The following is a 26,489-nucleotide window of genomic DNA, read 5'->3' as shown; positions in this document are numbered from 1 at the left end:
AGCCCATAGACATCTGCAACGTAAATTCCGCCACCCACCTTGAGACATGAGTTGTAAGGTCTCACTTTTAACAGTGCAACGGCTGCCCCGCAATGCGGGTGCTTTTCAGGATATTAACAAAATAACCCTTCTACTCATATCTGTTCATAAAATATTTATAAGTACTGATACCATGCACCCCACAGTTTTTTTTTTACAATAAACACATTTTTTCTTACACTATTTTTAAGGCAAATTTATTAAAATTTATTTTCTATAAAACCGTATTTTGTCAGTTTTTTTAAACTATTATTTATTTTTCATTTTTTAGTTGAATTTCAATTTTTTCAATATATTTTCTTAAATTTTTTTTAAATCTTCAACGTCTTCATCTTTAACGGCCGTCTGGTGTAGTGTGGTAAGTGACATGGTCACTACACAAGGGGGTCGCGGGTTCGAATCCCGCCAAGGGAAGATATTTGTATGATAAATATAAATGTCTTTTCCAGGGTTATGGATGTATATTAAATATATGTATGTGTATAATAAAAATCTTACATTTATTTCCGTTATCTGGTACCTGTAATACAAGTTCTTTACGAACTTATCACGGGACCAGTTAACGTGGCGTGATTGTTAGTAAATATTTATTTATTTATTTATTTATTATTATTATTAAATTGGTATCGCCCTTAATAAGTATACCGTATATAAGGGATCCGGTGTTTTATTTTTGAAGACTGGAATACACCGTTAATTGGTCTGTTTTGTGATTACTGCTTTTCGGATATAACATGATAATTGTCATGGCTGGTTATGCCAATACACAACTCACTCCTTTCAACAATTTGATACTCACTTGTAACTGTAGCATAAGCCCGTATCTGACATGCCACAAGCAGCAACTGAATATTTATTCATGTCAACGTTCAAGAAAAATCACCAGATACATTACACACGATACACCTTTAAGTAAGTATTGATATTCAAAAGAAATCGTCAGCTCTCGAGTCTTTGACACGAAAGAAAAATACTTTTTCCTATTCCGAAATAGAACAGTAAATTCCTGGGATAGTAAGAAAATGTAAAAATATGTTGAAGAGCATCCAACCCTTTATAACTAGGGTTGCTATCGAGAATTTTTCGCTACAAGATTTTGTTTGAATTATAAGAAGCCAGATTTTCCTTACATGGTTTTGACATTTGTTGGTTTATGCAGCTTTTCGACATAACAAATTGAATAACAAATTTTAGACGTCAAATTTTGACTTAAATTAAATTTATAATTATTTATTTATTTATTTTTTATTGGTTGGGTGGGTTACGACTTCACAAGCTCACCTGGTGTTAAGCGGTTACCGGAGCCCACATACATCTACAACGCAAATGCCACCACCTACCTTGAGATATAAGTCCTAAGGTATAGTTACAACGGCTGCCCCACCCTTCAAACCGAAACGCAGAAATAGGCAGAATGGTGGTACCTATCCATCCGTGCGGACTCACAAGAGGTCCTACCACCGCTATTTACGCAAATCCTAATTTTGCGGGTTTTTGATTTTTACTACACGCTGTTATTCCTTCACCATGGAACTCAATCGTGAACATTTGTTAAGTACGTATTTCATTAGAAAAATTGGTATCCGCCTGCGGGATTCGAACACCGTTGCATCGCTCGATATGAACGCACCGGACGTCTTATCCTTTAGGCCACGACGACTTAGGACGGCCCACGTCGTTTAACAACTTCTTTCAACGAACCATGATTGCTTTTACATAGTTCTAAATAAAAAATACAGTCTAAACCTATGACAATGACGTGCCTACACAATAAGTTTGTTAGCTCACTGAGGCATTGAAATTACTTATTGTTTTTTTTATATTTTTTTATTGCTTAGATGGGTGGACGAGCTCACAGCCCATCTGGTGTTAAGTGGTTACTGGAGTCCATAGACATCTACAACGTAAATGCGCCATCCACCTTGAAACATAGGTTCTAAGGTCTCAGCTCACTGCTTCACGGCAGAAATAGGCAGGGCGTTAGTGCCTACCCGCGCGGACTCACAAGAGGTCCTACCACCAGTATTGTCCTATAACATGTCCATAACTGGTTGTCTGCAATCCGGTGTTGAATTTCTTTATCGCAAAACAAAAGAGGAGTCCTTTAGGAGTTTTAAGCTTATACATAATTTAATATACCTAGACGATTTCATTTACATTCTGGGTTATGGTGGTAGTAGGACTGGACTGATGGTAGGACCTCTTGTGAGTCCGCACGGGTAGGTACCACCACCCTGCATATTTCTGCCGTGAAACAGTAATGCGGTTTGAAGGGTGGGGCAGCCATTATAACTATACTGAGACCTTAGAACTTATATCTCAAGGTGTGTGGCGCATTTACGTTGTAGATATCTATGGGCTCCGGTAACCCCTTAACAACATGTGGGCTGTGAGCTCGGCCATCCATCTATACAATAAAAAAAAATATATGGACGACGCCTGTGAAATCTAATTCTGATCTAGCCACGGGCAAATCTAATGTCATAAACAATAATTAAAAAGAGCTTTAGTCTAAGAGTCTAGAATCATGGCTAACGAGAACACGTTTTCGTTCGAGTTAACTTAATTAAGCGAAATGGCAGCTAAAAGACAATTAAATCAAGATTTTAATTAAGTACAGAAACGTAAAAGGTTTTGCTTAATAGAAATAGACTTTGAACAATGCTTGACGATGAATGACGAATGGTAGACATGTCATTGACACGTCTCTGACAAATAATGCTCGTTTTCCAATATTAGCCATGTTCACGACTGACTTCCACGGTGAAGGAATAACAAAGTGTAATAAAAATCAAACCCGCAAAATTATAATTTGCGTAATCACCGGTGGTGGGACCTCTTGTGAGTCCGCACGGGTAGGTACCACCACCCCGCCTATTTCTGCCACCCATCTAAGCAATACAAAAAAATAAAAAAAGCAATCAATAGATATGTACTCGGCTCTGTGATCGGTGTAAAATTCTGAAAATGGCACCACTTGATCTTGAAATAATAACAGTTCGCATCCCTATATCGAGTGCTTAGCTCACTGTGAATTATATAAGATAGTATTGGATGCATTCGTGTACAGAAAAATCGGTAAAGTTTTATTTCAAAGGCTTAGAATCGATTTTCCTTTGACATAGTTCGATTGTAATCGAATAAGGCTGTAGTGGATTCCGTTTCGGATTCAAAGACAGAACTTCTGAGAACGCCTTCTGATCTGCGATCCTGTATAACAATTTTATAGTTCGACTATTGACATTCCTCACAATTTCTTTGTGAGGCTGCGGTAGAAAAGAATTCCACTTTCCGCTCTTTGCGACTATCAACATGTTTCTTTTTTTTTTTGCATTTTTTCCTACCTATGCTGATCGCCTTGAGAGGCTATTTCAGCTTCACCCTAACGTTTGTAGGTGAGTTCACGGGGCTCAAACCGGAGAGTTGCTAACACTGGCCCTAGCAAGAGCAGTGCTTCGCAGAATCTACCACCGGATCGGAAACGCGACCCACTGAGAAGCAGTGTGTCAGTGTGTTGTCAGTATCATTAGAAACGTTCGACATGAGAACCCTCTCTTCGTGGCCGCTGCAAATTCACCACTCTAACCTTTTTGTAGTCAGATTTCAGAGCAGCGATTCCGCGAAAAGACTGAACGGTAAGGCTTAGATGACCCGAGGGAAAGTTAATTTGTCTTGAAACCTACAACGAACTTAATCAGAAACCTGTCGGAGGCACGAGGGTTTCGATCCAAAGCGAGAGAGCATTAACGCTAGAATGGCATTTTAATCAGATATTTAAAAAAAATGCTATGGTGAATTTTTTTTTTATGACTCTTTGGGTGGACGAGCTCACAGCCCACCTGACTTTAAGGGGTTACTGAAACCCATAGACATCTACAACGTAAATGCGCCACCCACCTTGAGATATAAGCTCTAAGGTCTCAGTATAGTTACAACGACTGCCCCACCCTTCAAACCGATACGGATTACTGCTTCACGGCAGAAATAGGCGGATTATTGGTACCTACCCGTGCGGACTCACAAGAGTTCCTACCACCAGTAATTACGCAAATTATAATTTTGGCGGGTTTCATTTTTATTACACGATGTTATTCCTTCACCATGGAACTCAATCGTGAACATTTGTGTAGTACGTATTTCATTAGAAAAATTTGTACCCGCCTCCGGGATTCGAACACCGTTGCATCGAAAGATATGAATGCACTGGATGTCTTATCCTTTAGGCCACGACGACTTCATTATAACATTTGTAAATATATTTTCGAACCCACATTATTCTTGATGTCAATAGTAAGTAACGCATAAACCTCGTTATCAACTTAAGGTTCCGACAGATCCCTCAAGGTGTGATGATGATCATAAATACGTTTTAAGCTATCCCTCTGAAAACAACTACCTATAATAATAATAATAATAATGTTTTTATTTCAAGTATCCATGACTCATATAAATTGTTAATAAGACTTAGACCTATGTTAGTAGTTATATTTACATCACAATGAATTACTGTGGTAACATCCCATGGGAGATGGCACCACAGCGACCCATGTATATACAGTCCAGCCTGCTTGCGATCATGCTCAGGATACTGGTGGAGCTGGCCCTCACTCTGTTTACCAGAGATGCACACCTCTTACGCATGGTAGCGTAAAAACAATCTATGTGCGCGTCTGCAAACATCCCTGATGCGCTACAAAAGCGGGGCATTGTCGATCCATTGCTCCTTTGCTGCTCGGAAGAAAAATAAACACTACACATTTTGGCATCAAAAGTATAGTAATTATCTGGAATGTGGGGTGAGATTGTATGGTCACATAGACTACATCAGAGACCTAGAAACCCAAGACAAGGTGAAAAGATGTAGGTGTTGAAGGGCAAGACTGAATGCAATGTTACTGTTGATGATGTAAGAGACAGAGCGAAATGTAGGTGAAAGATAAAGCTGACCAAAACACAATGTGGGATGAATAGCTAGTAAGAAAGAGACAAAGAATTCTCTGCCTCATTTCTTTGGGCAATCTGTATTGGTGTCGCTGAGAACTAATCAATATGGTTGGCACCTGTCGTCATTATTTCAGTTTCTTCAACCGTAATTGTTAGTTTGTGTAATAACGACTTTATTGGCTTATTGATTGTATTTTGGAATACTATGATTATCCTACAATGGCGGCGAACAAACACTTTTCATATTTTATTATACTATCAATCTTGAATTTACAAAGTCGCAATTGGAAGACTAACGAAATCTCACGAACAAGTATCGTCATTTTATCAGCTACTAGCGACCCGCCCTCGCTTCGCTTCGGAAACATTAAAATTTATTATTAATAGGCGAGTCCCGCCATGTTGCGCGCGGTACGACAATAACTGTGGGTGAAACCGCGGGGCGAAGCTAGTCTAAAAAGTAGCCTAAGTTACTCTTTATATCATCAGCTACATATTAGTGAAAGTTTCATCAAAATCGGTCCAGCCGTTCCAGAGATTAGCCGAAACAAACAGACAGACAAAATTTAAAAAAATGTTATTTTGGTGTATGTACCGTATATATATTATTCATATGGATGTAGTAAAAAGCGATTATTTCAATATTACAAACAGACACTATAATTTTATTTATATGTATAGATGAGTATATAGTCGGTTTACTGGTATTTGTTTTCTATGGAAAGCGAAGGCAGAATATCTACGTTAACAACGCCGTAGTGCTCAATGACTACCACGCAGCGAACATTGTTATACAAAATCGTAGAGGTTTCTGTTAGTGGGCAGAGATACCAGTCGTGGGGGTTGTGATTGTATGGAAGATACTGTAATTATCTAAAACAATTTCTCCCCTATTTATTTGCTATCTTAATATTATATCTTACATAATCATCGCCTATTATTCCTTCTTCTTTGTCGTTTCCTCATTACTGAGGGTCGTGACCACCTTGGTCCAGTTTCCACCACCTTGGTTCCAAACTGGACCTATTATTCCATTGGTATGTTAAACAAAAAATCTACTAAAATAGATAGGTACCATAAAAGAAAAATCGAATAAATCAACAGACACCTTGTTATTTTTTTTAATCAATAGATGGACCGACACATCTGTTGCGAAAATCAGATCCGTTTTTTTTTCGGGAGGGAACCGCTTACTTCATTACGTTTTCTCCAAATAAAACTAGTGCGAAGTGAATAGTAGATAGTGAGGGGGATTTTATACTGAACGATTTTAGATCAGCTATTCCGAATATATTCTTAATATGTATTATTGATGTTTTTGACCTCAATTCACTTGAATGTGGACGAATGGGAACCATTATCTTGCATTTTTTATTGTCAAGCGTTGTAATATGGCTAGAACACAAAATATCAAGTTTCGAGAAATGTGAATCATGAGATTACTTAGAGAAGTAGAGATTAATTAGAGAACTATGCTCAAATAGATATAAGAAATAAATAAAACTAACTAGCTAAAAATTAACTAATTGCTAACTATGTCGCTTTCTTTATACGCCCTATATATTACATAGAGGTTTAAAACGTATCAAACACATACTATGTTTGGAAAAACAACAATTAACTTAGGAGCTGAGTAGATCTACACAAACACTTTAAATAATATACTAGTGATAGTAAAACTATTTCGCATCGAATTTTAAATCTATTATGATGTAAAAATATTTCTTAATCCGAAGTGCGTTTCATTTGCATACAATAAAATTTTCATTTCACGTAACCAGATACTACGATACTACTTTCGGCCTAATCCACGAAAATACTTAGTCCAGTGGACACGCCTTAATCCTAGTAAGAAATTGGCGGCCATTTCTTTTCGGCACGTCAGACCTTATACGAAACCTTAATAAAGTGGTCTCTTTACTGTTCGTTTTCTGTTGTACTTTCCTTGGAAAAAAATAGTGTCTTGTTAAGAATTTTGGTTCAGTGATTTACAGAACGTAGCTATGTGAATAATGGCTCCAACATCATCATATCAATTGTTGGCGAATGGACATTCATAATATTGTTTCCGTTATCGTATGACTAGACGATGGCCGATTTTTGATAACGCCATCTTGGTTAGTTGCCCTCAATTAAGAAAAATAGTATTATTACTCGCCAATAGATGTCGGGAAGAATTGATTATTGAAAACACGAATAAAACAACATTTTCTGAAAATAAATCGTAGCTAGATCGATTTATCGCCCCCGAAATCCCCTGTATACTAAATTTTATGAAAATCGTTGGAGCCGTTTCCGAGATTCAGATTATATATATACAAGAATTACTCGTTTAAAGCTATATAAGATTAAATATTCTTTTATATCTACTACCCAGTGATTAACTATAGGTTCCTTATAGGTTCCTTAATAATGAGAAGACGATTTTTAGATGCATCGCCATATGCGACAGTTATAGATAGTATAGCCATTGATCGCAATCGCATGGACGATTTGGTTTGCTAGCTTTTTTTTTCTTTAGCTATTTGAATCATGATATGAATTTGGAGTCTGCTTTTGGGTAACACAGGGTAACTGCGAAGGCGGGGGTTTCTTCCACCAAGCGTGTTGTAACTCAGCTGACCGACGCGAAGTTCCGAAAATTTTTCTTGTAACTTATATAAATTGAAGCTTATCCTGTGTACATCGTTAGCACGATTCAGGTTTATATCGGGCTTTCTATTAATTTATAGCTATATCTAATTTATCGCTTTTATATTTGATCGCATTATATGACCATACTAAGATATCTTTCGATTAGCCTCTCCAATATCGAGGCCACTTTGAACGATTTATTTATTTAGTTTGGACTTCATCCAATCTCTCTGATTCCACTAGCATTAAAGAAACACTTTTCATTATTAAATAATCTTGTGTGTGCTTAGTTTACTTTACACTATTTGGAAGATTTGACTGGTGGTAGGACCTCTTGTGAGCCCGCGCGGGTAGGTACCACCGCCCCTGCTTATTTTGGCCGTGAAGCAGTAATGCGTTTCGGTTTGAAGGGTGGGGCAGCCGTTGCAACTATACTGAGATCTTAGATTTTATATCCCAAGGTGGGTGGCGCATTAACGTTGTAGATGTCTATGGGCTCCAGTAACCACTTAACACCAGGTAGGCTGTGAGCTCGTTTACCCATTTAAGCAATAAAAAAAAAAAAAACACAAAAACTAAATGGTTTAAACATCCAAATCCCACTTGATGACAATTTTCACGTACGTTTTCCCACTGAGCTGGAACTCTGCGGGTGACGTCGACGAAACTTTCCAAACTTCTAAGTTCATGTTAATTCGGAGCCTCTGTTTGACAATCAGCCATTATAATGCGAGAAACGTGCACGTGCATGCTAATTTATTATGGAGCTATGAGGATTATTTTCTGCTAAAGATCGACATGTGGTAACCGCATAGTTAATTTTCGGTTTCACATCATTTTCTGGTCAGTAGGCCTTCTCAACTTTTTATTTTATTGTCCTTGTAGGCAGACGAGCATACGGCCCATCTGATGGTGAGTGGTTACCGTCGCCCATGGACTTCAGCAATGCCAGAGGCAGAGCCAAGCCGCTGCCTACCTCTTAATACTCTCCACAAGCCTCGTTTGAAGAAGGACATGTCATAGCGCTCGGGAAACACCGTGGAGGGGAGCTCATTCGATAGCCGGATGGTACGTGGCAAAAAATACCTCTGGAAACGCACTGTGGATGACCGCAGTGGCTCCAGGTAGTATGTATGAACTCTACTCCGGTGGCGGGCGGTGTGATGGTAAAAACGAGATGCCGGTATCATCTCGAACAATTCCTCAGAGCACTCCACATGGCACATACGGTACAAAATACATAGGGAACTGAAGTCCCTCCGCAGACCCAGAGGTTCCAACTGACACGGATAGATTGGTTTAGGCATCGTATTTCTCTCGCAGATCTTCATAGGTATGTAATGAAATATCCTGTATACCAATCTCGTAAATAGCTCAATGAAAGGCTAAAGCCGTATGCTATGCATTTCAAAAGGTTCTCCACGCTTCATTAATACGAAATGCTCGGACGCAAACTCTTAGGTCGGGCCTTGACTTCTCAACAGTTCAAAACCTCAGCCCTTTAACCAGATTCCTTGCGATATAATGATAATGAAATGACCTACGACCCAGATTGTAAATTCGTTCCTTTTGTCTTCCTTTTGTTGAATCACGTAGCTTGAGACTTACGCATGATGAGGCCTTTTCATTTACGTACAAAATAGAAACGACAGTTTTACTAGTAGGGCTTATAAAGTTAGGGCGGTTTATAAATTCCACAATCCAACTAATAATTTAAACAAGAGGTCCCGCAGTAGTCGAAATTCGACTATAATAATTAATTGGAATTGTAAGTTTGTACACTATTATGATTGTATTTTATACTTCTATAATCACAAATTTCGCCAAGACTACACTATAAACAAATATTAATAAAGACAAACAATATTTAATCTATTCTCAATTTGACAACAGACGCCAAGAACAAAAGTTTGACAGTAAATAGTATGCATGAGTGTGTGCGTCAAATACATGGTATGTAGTGTGTGTAATGTTTTCTTTATTGATTTAATGTATCTTTTATGCATTATTTTAAATAAATATTAGCATTCTGCACTTCTCTATATTCTGTATAAGTGTGGAAAATTTCATACTCCTCCGTCCACGCAATTTTCGTAAAAAGGGATACAAAGTTTTTGCTTCACGTATTAATATATAGATGTTGAATTGACTTATCTATAGAAGCAATCAATCAAATGCTGTGAGACCATAGCAGTTGATTACTCCAGTCACAGCCATTTGAACAATAAAGTTACGGTCAACTTGTAACGTTACTGACAGGCTTCTTAAATAGCGACCTGAATGCTGTTGTACCACTTGAGAAATAAGGTCGAAGTTACGCTGACGATGTTCCTAGAAACCAAAGCGCATAACTGCCTTGCGGCTATGCCAATACTAGTTTCGTTTATCCATTCAAACTATTATGTTTAGATTACACTTCGTTCCCATTAGACTGAAGTCCTGACTATGTATTTCGAGACCGCATAAGTAACCTCAAAAAAACACTGCGGCTCATCTCTAAAACGTCCCGTATTCAAATTATGTCAGCAGCAACAACATAAAACCCAAACTAAATGTTTCAAATCATGACCATGCGAAAATAGCAATTTATTTGAAAGCAATTCTGTTTGTCGACTTTGTTTGAATGCAAGAAAATGGTACAGGAATATAGCATATTGATTTTGTCGGTTTTTCAGTACTCTATGTGAGTAGACAATCAAATCAGTACTTACCGGAATTCATTGGGAACAAAAACACTATCTACCCTGAAATATAAAGTGTAAGGTAAAAAATCCAATGTTGTACCATATAAAGATATATATATATATTTTTTTTATTGCCCTTGTAGGCAGACGAGCATACGGCCCACCTGATGGTGAGTGGTTACCGTCGCCCATGGACTTCAGCAATGCCAGGGGCAGAGCCAAGCCGCTGCCTACCGCTTAATACTCTCCACAAGCCTCGTTTGAAGAAGGAGCATAGGAAGGACTAGAAGAGTCATGCGCTCGGGAAACACCGTGGAGGGAAGCTCATTCCATAGCCGGAATATATCTATGGTGACAACTACAAACATGTGCGAATAAACAACTCGCGCTACCTTTTTATTTATTTATTTATTGCTTAGATGGGTGGACGAGCTCACAGCCCAACTGGTGTTAAGTGGTTACTGGAGCCCATAGACGTCTACAACGTAAATGCGCCACCCACCTTGAGATATCAGTTCTAAGGTATCAGTGTAGTTACAACGGCTGCCTCACCCTTCAAACCGAAACGCATTACTGCTTCTCGGCAGAAATAGGCAGGGCGGTGGTACCACCCGTGCGGACTCACAAGAGGTCCTACCACCAGTAAAGTAAATCTACCTTGAAATATAAAGTGAAAGGTAAAAATCAATGAAGTTATACCAGCATTTTTTGCCCACGCATCTACCAGTACCATGGAGGCCATTCTGGCTTCTTATTTTTCAAGAATCGGCACTCAAACAAACCTCCTAACGTCAGAAAGGCTGCGGCGACCGCTCATACAATAAATTACAATTTCAAATCCCATTAAACTATGCAGATACGAGATCTTCGTGTTGTTACGGGAGGCCGGTAGTTAATTAATGACTTGACCACGGCCGGCAGCGAGCGCGGCTTTGTGCGTCACTCTCTTGAATCTTTAAGCGGAAGTGCGAGATTTGAATTTCAAATTTCGTAGATGCCAGTAATTGTTCCTGCTACGCTCTACCTGCAACTGCTTTGATACTCAACAATGTTAAAGCTGTTTGCCATTTCAATACGATTGAACTGTGAGACAAATTTTGCTGCAAGGCCTCGACCGGCGTCAACGACCAAGGCGTTTTATTTATTTATTGCATAGTTGGGCGGACGAGCTCACAATCCACCTGGTGTTATGTGGCTACCGGAGCCCATAGACATCTACAACGTAAATTCCGACACCCATCTTGAGATATGAGTTCTAAGTATTGCTACAACGGCTGCTCCACCCTTCAAACTGAAGCACATTACTGCTTCACGGCATGAGCAGGGTGATACCTACCCGTGCGGACCCACAAGAGGTCCAACCACCAGTAAACCTTGAGACGTAATGTCGAAGTTCTACGCTATTAATACGACATTAAAAATGGTGATCTTGAATAAATCAACATAAGAGACAAACTGAATAGTACTCGTCAAGACAAACATAATGTTCCCCATCGACAACAGTACCTAATATTTCCACTAGGCACTTTCCAAGTACAGAATAACACCAGCTGTTGGGTCCAATCATTGGTGTATTGTGATTAGAAGCGCCAACAATTGGGAATGTTCATGATGACACAAGAAATAGTAGTTGAACTTTTGTTGTAATTGTACATAGGCTTTGTACGTGTTGGCGGTAGGGCGGATTATAAGTCCACACGGGTAACTCATACGTGTACAGGCCTGACTGGACTAAACTTCGGTACTCTGTGTTTATACTGTATGTTCAATGGAGACTCCTCTGAAGAATTGTTCGCGATGATCTTTACGTCTCCTTTTTAACCACAGCAACTTCTGACACCGGAACAGAGTTCATACAACCGCTGCGTTCTTCTACAGTGCATTCTCAGAGATATTTTTCGATGCGCCGATGAAATAAACTTCCTTAACAGAGTTATCCACTTCGATAAAGCGGCACGACACGAGAACCCTCTCATCGTGGCCGCCGGTAACTACATTCCAGATCCTGCGGACAGAATGGAAAGCAGTCGATGTCGCCCAAAACACGTCATCTCGGATCCTCCCGATCCACTAACGGTTAGCATCGTCGTCAGGTTTGAGCCCCGTGAGCTCACCTACAAACGTTAGGGTTACGCTGAAAAAAAAAAAACGTGCTCAACTGTAACCACCGGCCATCAGATTGTCTGCCTACAAAGCCAATTTCTTTTCCCTCCCTCAGCTGATAGCTTTGAGAGCGCTATTTCAGCGTAACCTTAACTAGTAGGTGAGCTCACGGGGCTCAAACCTGACGACGTTGCTAACACAAACCCTAGCAAGAGCCGTGCTTCGTAGAATCTACCACCGCATCGGAAACGCGACCCACTGAGAAGATCCGACGAGAAACTCAGTGGCCTGTGTCTGTGGGTTAATTTACTCGTCGAGCCCTTCGGTGCAAGCGACGGGTTCGACGAGAACGATTACCGGTGCTTGAGGTACCTTATAGCACGGTTAGTGGATCCGAAATGACGTGTTTTGGGCGACGTCGACTGCTTTCCATTCTGTCCGCAGGATCGGGAACAAAGGCAATAATAAAAGTTAGAGCCTTATTCAAGTCGTGGAGAATGTCGTTAGCGCGATTCAGTAATAACGGTCCGTCATAAATGTCGTCACATTTACGTATTCCGTGGCGCGTTTATGAGTAAACACGTCACGCTTGTGAATCTTCGGGCGGCGTGGTGGATTGAAATTTGAATTACAAATTAGCTGGTTCGCATTAATTGTACCTGCGCGGTTGCCTGTAAGGATTCTGTATTGCGTGTATTACATATTGTGTGCGAAATTCTTAAACCATTCAACTGTTTTGTTTACAGTTAAGTCGTCGTGGCCTAAAGGATGAGACGCCTGATTTATTCGCATCAAGAGATATTACTGCGGCGCTACTAAAATCTTGTGGACACAAATTATCCTTATGCGTACTCTGCTCAAGTTCAAAATGACTCGCAAGGAATTACATCGAGTAACAAAAATCTGAGTAATAAAATTTTCGTAATCACTATCCAACATAGAGCTTAAGTGCCGACGTAAGTGATGACATATACGTTTGGATATGTCATCACCTACACAAGCACACAACACTTAGAAAGAAAGTAAAGTGAGAATGAAAGAAAGAAACACAAAGAAAGCAACACATCACTTAACACAAGTGGGGCTGTGATCTCGTACACCCGTCTAAGGAAGAAAAAACATCTTGAATTTTTTTTTTCTCAATCGTAGTGTTGAATATTTCTAAGTAGCTCGTGGTATCTAAAGCCCACTGAGTTTCTCGCCGGATCTTCTCAGTGAGTCGCGTTTCCGATCCGGTGGTAGATTCTGCGAAACACTGCTCTTGCTAGGGCCAGTGTAAGCAACACCTCCGGTTTGAGCCCCGAGGGCTCACCTACACGCTAGGGTAACGCTGATATAGCCTCTCAAGGCTGTAAGAATAGGTAGCAAAAGAAAAACCCTCATTTTTAGTGCTTCTCGTTCGATCGTAGCGCGCGGAGGTATCGTTTACCTGTTATTCGTACGTACGGAATTATGGTATCTCCTTAATGATTGTTGACCTGATTTCAAACCTACTTTCAAAATTTTATCTCACATTTACTATTCTTTTATTCCAGACATTTGGAACAATACGTTGCAAATAAAAAATAAAATCAAAAAATTTTAGTCTAATTGTGCTTACTAAACGAGAAAATCAAAAAATACTAGTCTAATACTACGTATACTAGTGTGGTCTTTTATCAATCAAGCGAAGGAGTTCTCGTAATTTTAAAATGGCTGTCGCCCCCTTATAACCGGACACGACGACAACAACAACATAATGTTAGCAAATTCCGTTTTACTATCTTTTCTTTACTATTTTCAGTCACCGGTCCTGTAACTTGCTTTAGATTTCAAAAACTGTTCTAGCACACCCTGTATAAAATGTACACAAGTCCTGAATACACAATAAACCACCCCGTATACGAGTACCCATTAAATAAGACGTACTCTGCCAGAACTATAAAATAAATTAGCATAAGTCTTATACGGGAATATGTAATTTCGCTGATGAAGCTTTGGCATAAGTCGCGCGAGAGAACTAGGCCGGGAGAGTATTCGCAAATTGCTTTTTTACGAATGCCTTCACTGAACTATCGTGGCGTTGAACAGTAAATATGCATGTTCATATCCATGTTTTACTAACGATCAGTCATATATATCGGCGCAGTACTGCTGTTTGAACAGTAAGTATGGATGTCCTATCTATGCTTTACTAACGATCAGTCATATATATCGACGCAGTACTGCTGTTTGAACAATAAGTATGCATTCATATCCATGTTTTACTAACGATCAGTCATATATATTAAATCGACGCAATACTACAGTTTGAACAGTAAGTATGCATGTCCTATCCATGCTTTACTAACGATCAGTCATTTATATCGACGCAGTACTGCTGTTTGAACAATAAGTATGCATGTCCTATCCATGTTTTACTAACGATCAGTCATATAAATCGACGCAGTACTGCAGTTTGAACAGTAAGTATGCATGTCCTACCCATGTTTTACTAACGATCAGTCATATATATCAGTACTGCTATTCACTTAACTGCTATTCACTTTTTTTTTTAAATAATAAATAAAATTATAATTCACTTAACTAAGAGTTGTTAAAGTTGACTGTTTGCATAATGTTAAAATCTGAAGTGTTATAAGTCCAATGCATGTAAACAATTATTTAAGACCGTATTCAGAGAATTCTTGAACAAACAACCCTTGCTGTTCCACAATAAATACGACTTGCTATGGAAGGCAATCTTAGTAATGAAGAAAATTACGTCAGACACGGTGACGTCATCATTTTTAAAAACAACATCGCTCCAGATTCCTTGTCATATGCGTATGTAATGGTCAGAATTTAAAATCCAATTCTGTCCAAAAATTTTTTTGTGTCTTAATTGAACTAATAGCCAGGTCTAGAACCGCCTGGTACTCATTTGTTACATATAAGCCATAACCAATAAACCCTGGCTATATGTTTCTTTAAGTTCGGGAATCCAATTTACGGATACCCGACCAATGCGTACCATTCTCTGGCTACCTTTAAAGATGTTTTTAATCATGCTTTAAAACGGATGTATTATGCTGCTCGCGAGATATATGAAGGAAAATTCATTCCAAAATTAAACGAGCAATTCTTGTATATAACTAGTCAGGTCATAAGTATTGTCACACAGTAAAAACTTTTCTTTTAGAATGCTGGCCACAAAAAAGTTTATTGAATTCGAATTTCGAATTGTTCATGAAAATAAAAATGTATACTTTTAGAATTTCACTCATTTTTAAATATGGAGTGGACGCTTAAAGGAGACCGTGTTGCAGTTATTGCGTTGCATCGTTGCGGTTACGCGCCAATTCAAATTTTTAACATACTGAAAAATTTGAATATAACTTAAAGATTCGTTCATCGTACCATCAAACGATACAATGAAGACTCTAGTGTAGATGACAGGTCAAGAAGTGGTCGCCCTCGGTCTGTTAGGACTCCAGCAGTGATAAAAGCTGTGAAGGCGCGAATTCAAAGAAATCCCAAACGTAAGCAGAAACTGTTGGCCCTTCAGATGGGGTTAAGCAGAAACACGGTGAAAAGGGTGTTAAATGAAGACTTAGGGCTTTGGGCGTATTGAAGAAAAACAGAAAATCGTTTGAATGCTCGTCTAATGGACCTGAGACTGAAGAGATGCCGCGCTTTGTTGAAGCGGTACGCGGGAAAAAAATATCGGGAAATTCTTTTTTCGGATGAAAAAATTTTTTACGTAGAAGAGAGCTACAACAAACAAAATGATAAGGTGTACGCACACAGTAGTGAAGAAGCGAGCAACCGTATTCCGCGTGTCCAACGAGGTCATTTTCCATCCTCGCTCATGGTATGGTTGGGAGTTTCTTATTGGGGCTTAACAGAGGTACATTTTTGTGAGAAAGGTGTAAAAACGAATGCAGTTGTGTATAAAAATACAGTCCTGACGAACCTTGTGGAACCTGTTTCTCATACCATGTTCAATAACAGGCACTGGGTATTCCAACAAGATTCGGCGCCAGCTCATAGAGCGAAGAGCACACAAGACTGGCTGGCGGCGCGTGAAATCGACTTCATCCGGCACGAAGACTGGCCCTCCTCCAGTACAGATTTGAATCCGTTAGATTACAAGATATGGCAACACTTGGAGGAAAAGGCGTGCTCAAAGCCTCATCCCAATTTGGAGTCAAGACATCCTTGATTAAGGCAGCCGCCGATATTGACATGGACCTCGTTCGTGCTGCGATAGACGACTGGCCGCGCAGATTGAAGGCCTGTATTCAAAATCACGGAGGTCATTTTGAATAAACTTTAGTGTCATAAGAATCTATGTTTTGTTAAGTTCATTTTGGTATATGAATGGTTACATAATGAATAAACTTGTTCCAATTATTTTACATTAAACATGTGACAGAATTTATGACCTGACTAGGTATATATCGACGGCAAAAAGCAAACCTGCTATAACCCACAAAATGAAAAATGTTCACCAGAGGCAAAAGAAAATTATTTATTTAAAAAAAAAAAAAAAACTCCTAAACTATAAAACTTAGAAGTATCATTTTAAGAACCAAAATGTATTTTTTTGTTTTCTATCAAGCCGAATACTAAGATTTTACCAGAAGTAAGTTTTATTATGTGTTTGTGTTGGTTACAACAATAGCAACTTTTTGTCTGTTACGTGAATTTGCTGTAAATGAAGCATATAAATGTATGGGAGACTCAAAATCAAACATTTACGCGTAAAGAATATTTGATGTAATTACATAAACCAATAAATTATCTGTGTCAATTCTGAAGTAAATGATATTCTTGTGTATAACTAGATGCATTTCATTTGTCGTTACTGCTAGAAATACTGAAAGGATGGTAAAACATAACGCTGTAGCTATGGAAATTTATTTATTTTGGGAGAACAAAATAAAATATTTATCTGGAAATTATGTGGAAAGAACAAAAGCAAAAGTTTATGTATGTTTTGTGAACAATAAATGTTGAATAAATAAATTATTTTAGGGTAAATTAAAAACATTATAAAATATCATAAAATCAAAATGACGTAATCAGTTTAACAATTTTTAAATCAATTTGCACTATCTATTTCTTGTATGTCTTCTTCATCTGTGTCCATTAAGTAATCCTTTGCTTTAATGCTTACTTTTAAATTTTTGTATTCTGCAGCAAACCTTGAAGGAATTATGTTTTTATTGACTAGACTCGTTAAATCCTTGTATTTTTTGGCAGATATTCCTAATGCTGTAGGGTATAACATATCCTTCAAACAATTTGTATTTTTTAATGGACTCAAAGGAATTGTTATGGTTTCTGCGTCAGGTAACATTGAATTTTTAATATACATCAAGTTGGGTTCTTGATTCTTGAAGGTAGCAATACTTAGTTTTGAAATTGATAGCTTTTGTTTTTTATTAAATGTAGAGTTAACAAGATCGTCAAAACCAATGAAATCTTTTCCATTGAGTACTTCAACTTTGTATGGCTCTGGATCCAGACGTGCCAATTCCATTATAGTAGGCCATTGTGATGGTGCCCAAACGATACACTTTCTTATTTTAGTCTCAATGGTAGCGTGAACACTATCCACTGGCATATAGGTATGGCCAGGAATCAAATAATTAATTTGAATTGTCTTTATGTTCTTGCATTGAGACAGTACGTAACGTATCATGCTAAGGACAAATTTATTTTTGTTCTGGCCATAACAAGAATCGCAATATAATAACAAAGTTCTTGTTAAACCACATGAGTCAATTTTTTTAATGTAATTATATAAGCAAGTACAAATTTCGTTAGCTCCACGGTTTGCATCTATCTCTGTCCACACATTGCAGTATCCTCTTCTAGTAGAGCTTTCGTAAATCGTAAAATTATAAACCGATAATTTTCGACTGTAATAGAGCATCATTGAATCTCCATGTGGAGTATTTAAAACTTTTTGCATGTCAAAACTTGCACAAATTATACTTTTATCCTTTTTATGTATATTTTGATGACATTTAAATCTTTTATATGATTCATCCTTTTCATTAGCATGCTGTTGTATTTTTTCTGTTTCTTCTCCGGATTTCTCTTCATTATTTTTGGTATTCACACAAATGGCACATTTATCTTTTTTCGGCACGTGGAAACCGATATTGTAAGATTTTTTAAACCAAGTCCTAAATACTTGAAAAGACATTGCTTTTATTTCACTTTGCCTGCAGTTATCTTTGTATATACGATACAGGTTAGATACGTTCCTAAATTCTTCGGGAAAATACAATCGTTTTGAGTCTTTCCTGCAATAGTGTGATGGCATTTTCGGCAAAGATTCTATAAAGTTGTTTGCATGTTCTGTAACTATTTCGTTAGTTCTGTTAGATCCACCATTTGATACACGTCCATCGGTTTTCGCATACCCACCATCTGTGTTTTCCAATGTGTACAGAATGAATCGCTGAGTTATGTCCAAAGTACTTAGAAGATATTTTTGACAAACTCTTCTCCTTCCTTCTCCTTCATTTATGAAGTAATCGTAAGCGCAACTTCTTGTATTATTGTTTTTATTTGGTCGTTTGATTGCCTTTTTCACAGCACATTGAGCTATCCAATCTTTTCTTCTTTGGTTACTATTAAGTTGCCAAAAATATGAAAATAATTGTTGACGTTTCTCCTCAGTTATATTACCACAATCATTTCCACAATTCTTACCAGCACATGGATTTGGTTTCAATATTTTAGCTTCAATTAACTTTTCTTTATGATTGCTATAAGATTCACCCATTTCTTTTTTTTTCTTGTTTTCTTTCCAAATAAAAGCTTTTGTTGTTTTTTTCTTAGCAGAAATGTTATGGTCTTCCGTTTTATTTTTTATACCTTTCTTTGTTATTTTCTTGCCTTGCTTACTCTTTTTATTCTTCTTGTTTTTCTTGTCTATAATGCATTATATTATTTTATTAAGTAATACATTTTTTTATTATTCATAATAATATTGAAACACATGGCACTTACATTACACAGATACATATTTACACACACATACATACATACACACAAACGCATGTAAACATATTTTTACTCTGGCAACACTTACTCTTTTTACTTTCATCATTAGATGTGTCTGTGCTTTCTTCTGTATCATATTCTGCGCTGGAGGCTTCGGAAGGGAAAGCTTCATCTAAAAATTGTTGAACATCCTCATCCGACATGTAGTCCATATAGGATTTATTGTAATGTGCGTTTCTCTTAAAGCTGTTTATTTTCAAGTTTTGCGTATATGCAGAAGCTGTTAAGGTAAGTAATCATCATCATCAGCCTATAGACGTCCACTGCTGGACATAGGCTTATTAAGGCCTAGGCCAAGTAAGTAGGTAAGTAAGAGGTAAGTAATGCTATAATACAATTGGTAGCATGGTTAAGCAAGTTCAATGAACTGATATTAGGTATATTTTATAATCACATTTATAACATAAATGATTAGTAAGAATAAGAAATTGACAATTTACCTGTATGTGATGTTTCGTTCGTGGGTCTGGGTAAGACAGAGACCGTCTCATCTTCGGCTATACTAATTATATCATCACCACCTTCAATATAACATTGTTTTACAATTTCATGGTGGTCTTTACTAGCCTCATTTTCTGATCTAGGCTCGTTGTGTATTTGAGCTATTGCTAAAATTTCCGATGATTCTTCAAAAGTAGTTCTCTCTTTATTTGCTTCTTTGTTGAAATAAACTATATTATTATCAATTTCATTTATCATATTTTTAAATCCTGAAAATAAATTATAATTTAATCAGTTTTATTTAGTACTTATTTAATAAATATTTATAAGCATATTATTTTTATAAATAAAATTTAATACAAACCTTTACGGAAAAGATTATCCATTCCTAGTTCGTTGAAATCACTGCAACTTTCTATATTATTATTATCATCAGTCATCTTTTTTATGCATACGAAATTTTCATTAGTGACAGCTTCTTCAATTATCAAATCTTGGATACAATCATCTTTATCCTGGCTGATATCATGCTCTTCTTCTAATTGAATAGAGAATGAACAACTTTTGTCCGGTGGAAGCTCTACGTAGTCTAGAGAAAATTTCCCTTCACCATTATTATCTTCACGATTCTGTTCATTCAACGCTAATGTAATGTTATTTAAATTACTAAAATTATGTTTAATTTCCTCATTTTCTTCAGAATCGTACGGAGGAATAATTTTAAAGGCTTCTTTTATATGCGTCTTGGATGGTGTAGGGAATAATTTTACTGGTGTAATAATTTTCATCACTTCTTTAGTTTCTGCTAAAAAACAGTCGGGTTTTCTGAATGTTGGAGTTAAATTTTCTACATCTAATCTACGTGATAACTGTCGGGGAGTCATTTCAATATTCTCATTGTCCTGTTTTTGTGTATCAGTATCATTGTTAGTGGGGACCACATCATTGTTCATAAATTGAAATTTTTCTTCAACATGAGACATTTCAGGAGTACAAATTTCTGACCTGAGTGTACTTGTGCATTCTTGTATGGTATTATTTTTATTAATCGTATTTGTTTGCGTGGATGTCTTTTTAGTCTTAATACTAGACACAAGAGTCAATTTACCATTTTCATTTTTATAGGTTTCATCTTTTAAAATGTTTATTTTTCCTCTTTTTTTGCCAACAGTAACATCCGGTTTTAGCGATTCTTTCCAATCAAGACGGCGTTTAGACATCTGAAATCAATTAATGTTTATAGTTATACGAACTTACTTTGCAGTAGGTAGGAAACTAACTAACATAACATTTTGAAATTATATAATAACAAGAACAATACTTACCTTTTAAAGTCACTCCAATTCCGCGAAGACACACAGTAACAGCAAATACGTCAAACCTTCCTGGGTGCCGCGAAGCGACTGAGCGACGCGGTAAGCCGCGACCAAGTGAGCGCGAGCGCGCGTATTTAATGGCGGTAAACGCACATAATCAACACAGTAATATTGTATTAAAAATGGCATAGATAACAGGAATCTAAAAACTTTTATGTGTTTATGTTGCCGTAATTAGCGATTGTCTACAATATCATAGTTGTTATTCTTGTAGTACACTACAAGGATCAATAGTTTATTATATACTAAATGTCGTAAACGTGGTACCTTGCTAAAAAATAATATGCAATTTTGCTGTAAACCGCACTAACCAGCGTACAACGGTGCTGTAACTACAATGATTACTTTATTAGGAAAAGCAAAGTTGTTGTAAATAACAAATGCTAGGAAAATGCTGTTTTTCATGTTATTTACTTCAAGTAAGCAGTTGTCTTTTTGAAAAAATAGGATTAATTCTATTGCTGTACAAAAATTTCTAATCGTCGTTGAGCCACGGGAATAGAACCATTCGACTGAGTTTTTTTTTCTGATTCCAAATATGAAATAAAAAAAAATCGTGACTGATGTGGGTTACAGCAGGTTTGCTTTTTGCCGTCGATATATAATCTGAATCTCGGAAACGGCTCCAAGGATTTTCATAAAATTTAGTATACAGGGGATTTCGGGGGCGATAAATCGATCTTGCTACGATTTATTTTCAGAAAATGTTGTTTCATTCGTGTTTTCAATAATCAACTTTATGACTCTTCCCGACATCTATTGGCGAATAATAATACTATTTTTCTTATTTGAGGGCAACTAACCGCTTTGAAGCTACAACAAGATGGCGTTATCAAAAATCGGTCATCATATAGTCATGCTTTAAAAGGGATGTATTATGCTGCTCGCGAGGTATATGGAGGAAAATTCATTCCAAAGCAGAAATTATCCCTAGAAACCTACAATCCGCTGCCTAATTGTAGACTCTTTTAAAGCCTCATTTCGTGAAGAATCACGTAGATGATTCTAGAAACAATGGAGAGGGAGAGCCGGTTTATTTTTGTTACGTACGATTTAAGACAACAATTAACTTGAATATTTGATGAAACTTCAAAAAAATATTTTTGTTAATCATTAACAATGATTGTAGGCAGCGGCTTGGCTCTGGCCCTGGAATTGCTGAAGTCCATGGGCGACAACCAGTCACCATCAGGTGGGCCGTACACTTGTCTGCCTAAAAGGGTAATAAAAAAAAAGTGGTGTCGTGGGACTCCAGTTAGGAACGAAGTTCCTTCGAGGTATAAAGAAAATAAAACTGGAGGCTTCGCAACAACCCATGGTCATTCGGTAACGTGCGAACTTATTGTGGTACACTTCATTCATGGTGGTTTGCATAAGAATTAGTGTATTGCGCAAACGAACGCTCTGATATCGTGGTCAATGAATGATAAAAAAATGTTATTTTTTGTACGTTATTACAAAGCTAAGTCGTACACTGTGTGCATTATTAAAAAAAATCTTGCGTTACGGACGTTTTTTCCCGGTTTGGGTACCCCTCCGTCTGTAGGTAGCGGCCTCCCCCCGGTGAAGGTCAAGGGGCGACCTGAGGGGGAGAGGCCGCGCGGCGCGCTACCAGCACTCTAGCGCGCTGCCGTGGAGTGAATAGAGCGACCGGTCGACGGTGTATCGCGTCCCGACCCGGCAGGCTAGTTCTGGTCCAGCGGGTATTCCGGGACACCAGCGGCACCGTCTGGGCGGCCCGACGGGCTGCCGTACCGAGACGGTCGACGTTTCAGAGCCTTCGATTCGCCTCGAAGGCTCCGTCGGCTGGGCGTCCTTGGGGTGAGCCGCGCCGTCTGGTTGTAGTGTTGACCGCGGTAGCCCCCCTACCTCATCCAGGGTTCTGACCTCGGAGGGGATCGGACGTCGGGTGTAAGAGAAAAAAAAAAAAAAAAAAAGTGTACCCCTCCGCATCGTCGCATAAGGAACTTCGTTCCAAAAACAAATAAAATATTATAATTTTTGTTGAACCCGGTTAACATAGGACATAAATACATTATGATTACGGTAAATAAACCTTCGGGTACAATTAACGAAGTTGTTACGCTGCGTACGTTCGATACTTCGGTCCGTGTTGGGTTTGTATTTGAATATCAAATGGGCTAGCTCGACAGAAATGTCGGTCGATGTTTTTTGTAATGACACTTGTACTACAAAGACTCGAATAGTAATTTTGTTTTATCGACTGTATTATTCAGTCGATATCAAAACGAACGACTTTGTTTTACACTAATAATCATTTAATAACGTGAATAAATATTCAAGTATTCACGGTGAATCCATTAAAGGGACAGATATCAAAAATAAATTTTGTCCTCGAGTATCTTTCGCAGACTTTTTTTTTGGAAAGAAATTCCTTATGGGACGACGCGAAGGGGTACCCTGACCGGGAAAAAATAGTGAAGGAATAACATCGTGTAATAAAAATCAAACCCGCAAAATTATAATTTGTGTTATTACTGGTGGTAGGACCTCTTGTGAGTCCGTACGGGTAGGTACCTCCGCTCCGCCTATTTCTGCCGTGAAGCAGTAATGCGTTTCGGTTAAGTAGGGTGGGGCAGCCGTTGTAACTATACTGAGACCTTAGCACTTATATCTCGAGGTGTGTGGCGCATTTACGTTGTAGATGTCTATGGGTTCCAGTAACCACTTAACACCAGGTGGGCTGTGAGCTCGTCCACACATCTAGGCAATAAAAAGAAAAAAAACTTCTGAAGATGAAGTCAAGTTTGAAGTGGTCTTGGCCTAATTGCTAAGACGTCCGGTGCATACGTATCAAACGATTTGGTTATACCGTTCGCAGACATTTACCGATCTTTATTACGAAATACACATTTAACTCATGTCTCCACGGACTATTGTCACGAGGAAGGAATAACATCGTGTAATGTGAATCAAATCATTATTGATGGTCAAATTACGCATTCTAACATTTTTTTTTAAAGTGTAAAATTTTGAAACACTTGGCCGTTAACTTCGGTTCGAAGGAAAACATGATCAATGGTGGGAGGGTGTTTTGTAACCTCACAGCGGATTGGCACCACCTTCCTCCCTATTTTATTTATATAGAAAGTGATATGCTTCGCGTAATTTGTTTATTAACATTGAATAGCAAAACCTTGTTTATGAAGAAACATGTCATGATACAAGGTCGTGATATAATGAGATGATTGCTACAATTTCACGAATGTCTGCCATTTCGTGCGTTATAGCAACATTTGGAAATTAAATTGGTTGCTTGAGGTACCCAATGTACCTACGCTTTATTGATTTGGGTTTTGTTAGGGCGTATTGTTTTACTGGTGGTAGGACGTTCTGTGAGTCCGCACAGGTAGGCACCATCACCCTGCCTATTTCTGCCGTGAAGCAGTAATGCGTTTCGGTTTGTAAGGTGGGGCAGCGGTTGTGACTATACTGAGACCTTAGAACACATATCTCAAGGTAGGTGGCGGCATTCACGTTGTAGATGTCTATGGGCTCCGGTAGCAACTTAACACCATGGGGGCTGTGATCTCGTCCATCCTTCTATGCAATAAAAAAAATATGGAAGGAGTTATCTCCTCACGGCAAAAATAGGCATGCCGGTGATACCTACCATTGCGAACTCACAAGACGTTCAAACACCAGTTAGATGATCCATTGATTTACGCAACAATATGTTAATTTTATTTTAAATATCTCCAAAGCTACACCTCGTCTCTTTGAACCGCTCTCGGTGACCCTTGACAAGAGTTTCGAAAGGAAAAAAAGCTTTCTTGAATTCGAACCGAGACCGATCTTACATTTGCGACAGACCTAACAAGATTACCCCGGAGGCTTTGCGAATTATTCAAATGACCGCTCCATTAACATTTCATTGGACATGACATAGAATAATTATTGCGAAATGTCTTTGAAGTTATTGAAGTTCGGTTAAATAGAGTTATCTGTGTCTAAATGTTAACGCCCACGGAGCTATGACGGCCTTCAGACCGTGTTACGGGTAAAGTGCTGTTTTATTACCGGTATTATTAATTACCACGGTCTTGTACAACACGGGACTTGGTAGGAACGTATCTACCGTGCTATAGGAGGGTGGCCTGTGTTGCTGTATGGCTCTAGGGGAAAGTATTCGATGGGCACATGTTGTCCGTCATTCAACGTGTTAATAACAATTAGAAATAGTATTTAGATGTTTAGATGTTCCCTTTTTTTTCCTGCCTAAGCAGATAGCCTTGAGAGGCTATATCAGCGTAACCTTAACTAGTAGGTGATCTCACGGGGCTCAAACCTGACGACGTTGCTAACACAAACCCTAGCAAGAGCCGTGCTTCGCAGAATCTACCACCGGATCGGAAACGCGACCCACTGAGAAGATCCGGCGAGAAACTCAGTGGGCTGTGTCTGAGGGTTAATTTACTCGTCGAGCCCTTCGTCGCAAGCGACGGGTTCGACGAGGACGATGACCGGAGATGTCCCCAAACAGACACCAATAGAGAAGGAGATCCTTACGCCGAAGTGTCATTGGATTGGTCACATATTGAGAAAGCCCGATACCCACCTATCAAAGAGAGCACTGACCTGGAAAGTGTCTGGCAGAAAGAGAGGCCGCCTCAGAACAACTTGGTGTCGCTAGGTGGAGCAGGAGCTAGGTATCTTTGGCATGACGTAGGAGAAGCTAGAACAGACTGCCCAAGACTGATGTAAATGGAAGGATTTCATTCCAGCCCTACACAACAGCAGAGGCTAATAGGAAAGAATGATGATGATTATTAATTCGGATCATGGGCTTATACCGATTTTATATAAAGTAGGCTCTCGGTATGAGGTTTAATTTCTTAATTCCTCTAAATAGGCAGAAGATTTTAGGGTCTAGAAGTGGATCCTGGAAATGTCACTACATGGATATCGCCGTCTATCGTGACGTGATCATGGATTCAATCATCAACAGCCCACAGTCGTCGACTGCTGGACATAGGCCTCTCCCAATCCACACCACTGAGCCCGGTCTACGGCTCTCCTCATCCACTTCTTGTTATATATCTGCATTGAATACAAAAAAGAATAAATTGCAAAAAGATTTCAACATCAAACACTTTCGTAAATAGCCACAAATCGTCATTATAAATCTCTAAAGATTTGAATTTGTATCCGAACACATGAAATCAAATAACCTACGTGATTCACATTACAAAGATTCATCGTC

General features: G+C 38.4%; 2 protein-coding genes across 3 annotated transcripts in view; one reads left to right on the top strand and one right to left on the bottom strand.

The window, feature by feature from the left end:
• The window catches only part of LOC114248501 (nephrin), a 424,177-nt gene that overhangs the window by 109,787 nt on the left and 287,901 nt on the right, over positions 1 to 26,489 (top strand). The gene's annotated exons all lie outside the window — the stretch shown is intronic.
• Positions 17,278 to 21,328, bottom strand: LOC114249204 (uncharacterized). Its single transcript, XM_089738245.1, has 5 exons — positions 21,215 to 21,328; positions 20,254 to 21,109; positions 19,889 to 20,158; positions 19,477 to 19,668; positions 17,278 to 19,316 (listed from the first exon to the last, which is right to left on the bottom strand). Exons 2-5 carry the CDS (start codon positions 21,107 to 21,109, stop codon positions 17,470 to 17,472), a joined length of 3,165 nt encoding a protein of 1,054 aa, XP_089594371.1. The 5' UTR covers positions 21,215 to 21,328; the 3' UTR covers positions 17,278 to 17,469.

Source organism: Bombyx mandarina, chromosome 24 (assembly GCF_030267445.1).
Source record: "Bombyx mandarina strain Sakado chromosome 24, ASM3026744v2".
In the NCBI taxonomy this organism is placed as follows: domain Eukaryota; kingdom Metazoa; phylum Arthropoda; class Insecta; order Lepidoptera; family Bombycidae; genus Bombyx; species Bombyx mandarina.
The sequence above is the reverse complement of the archived record's forward strand: the minus strand, read 5'-3'. Positions and strand labels throughout refer to the sequence as shown.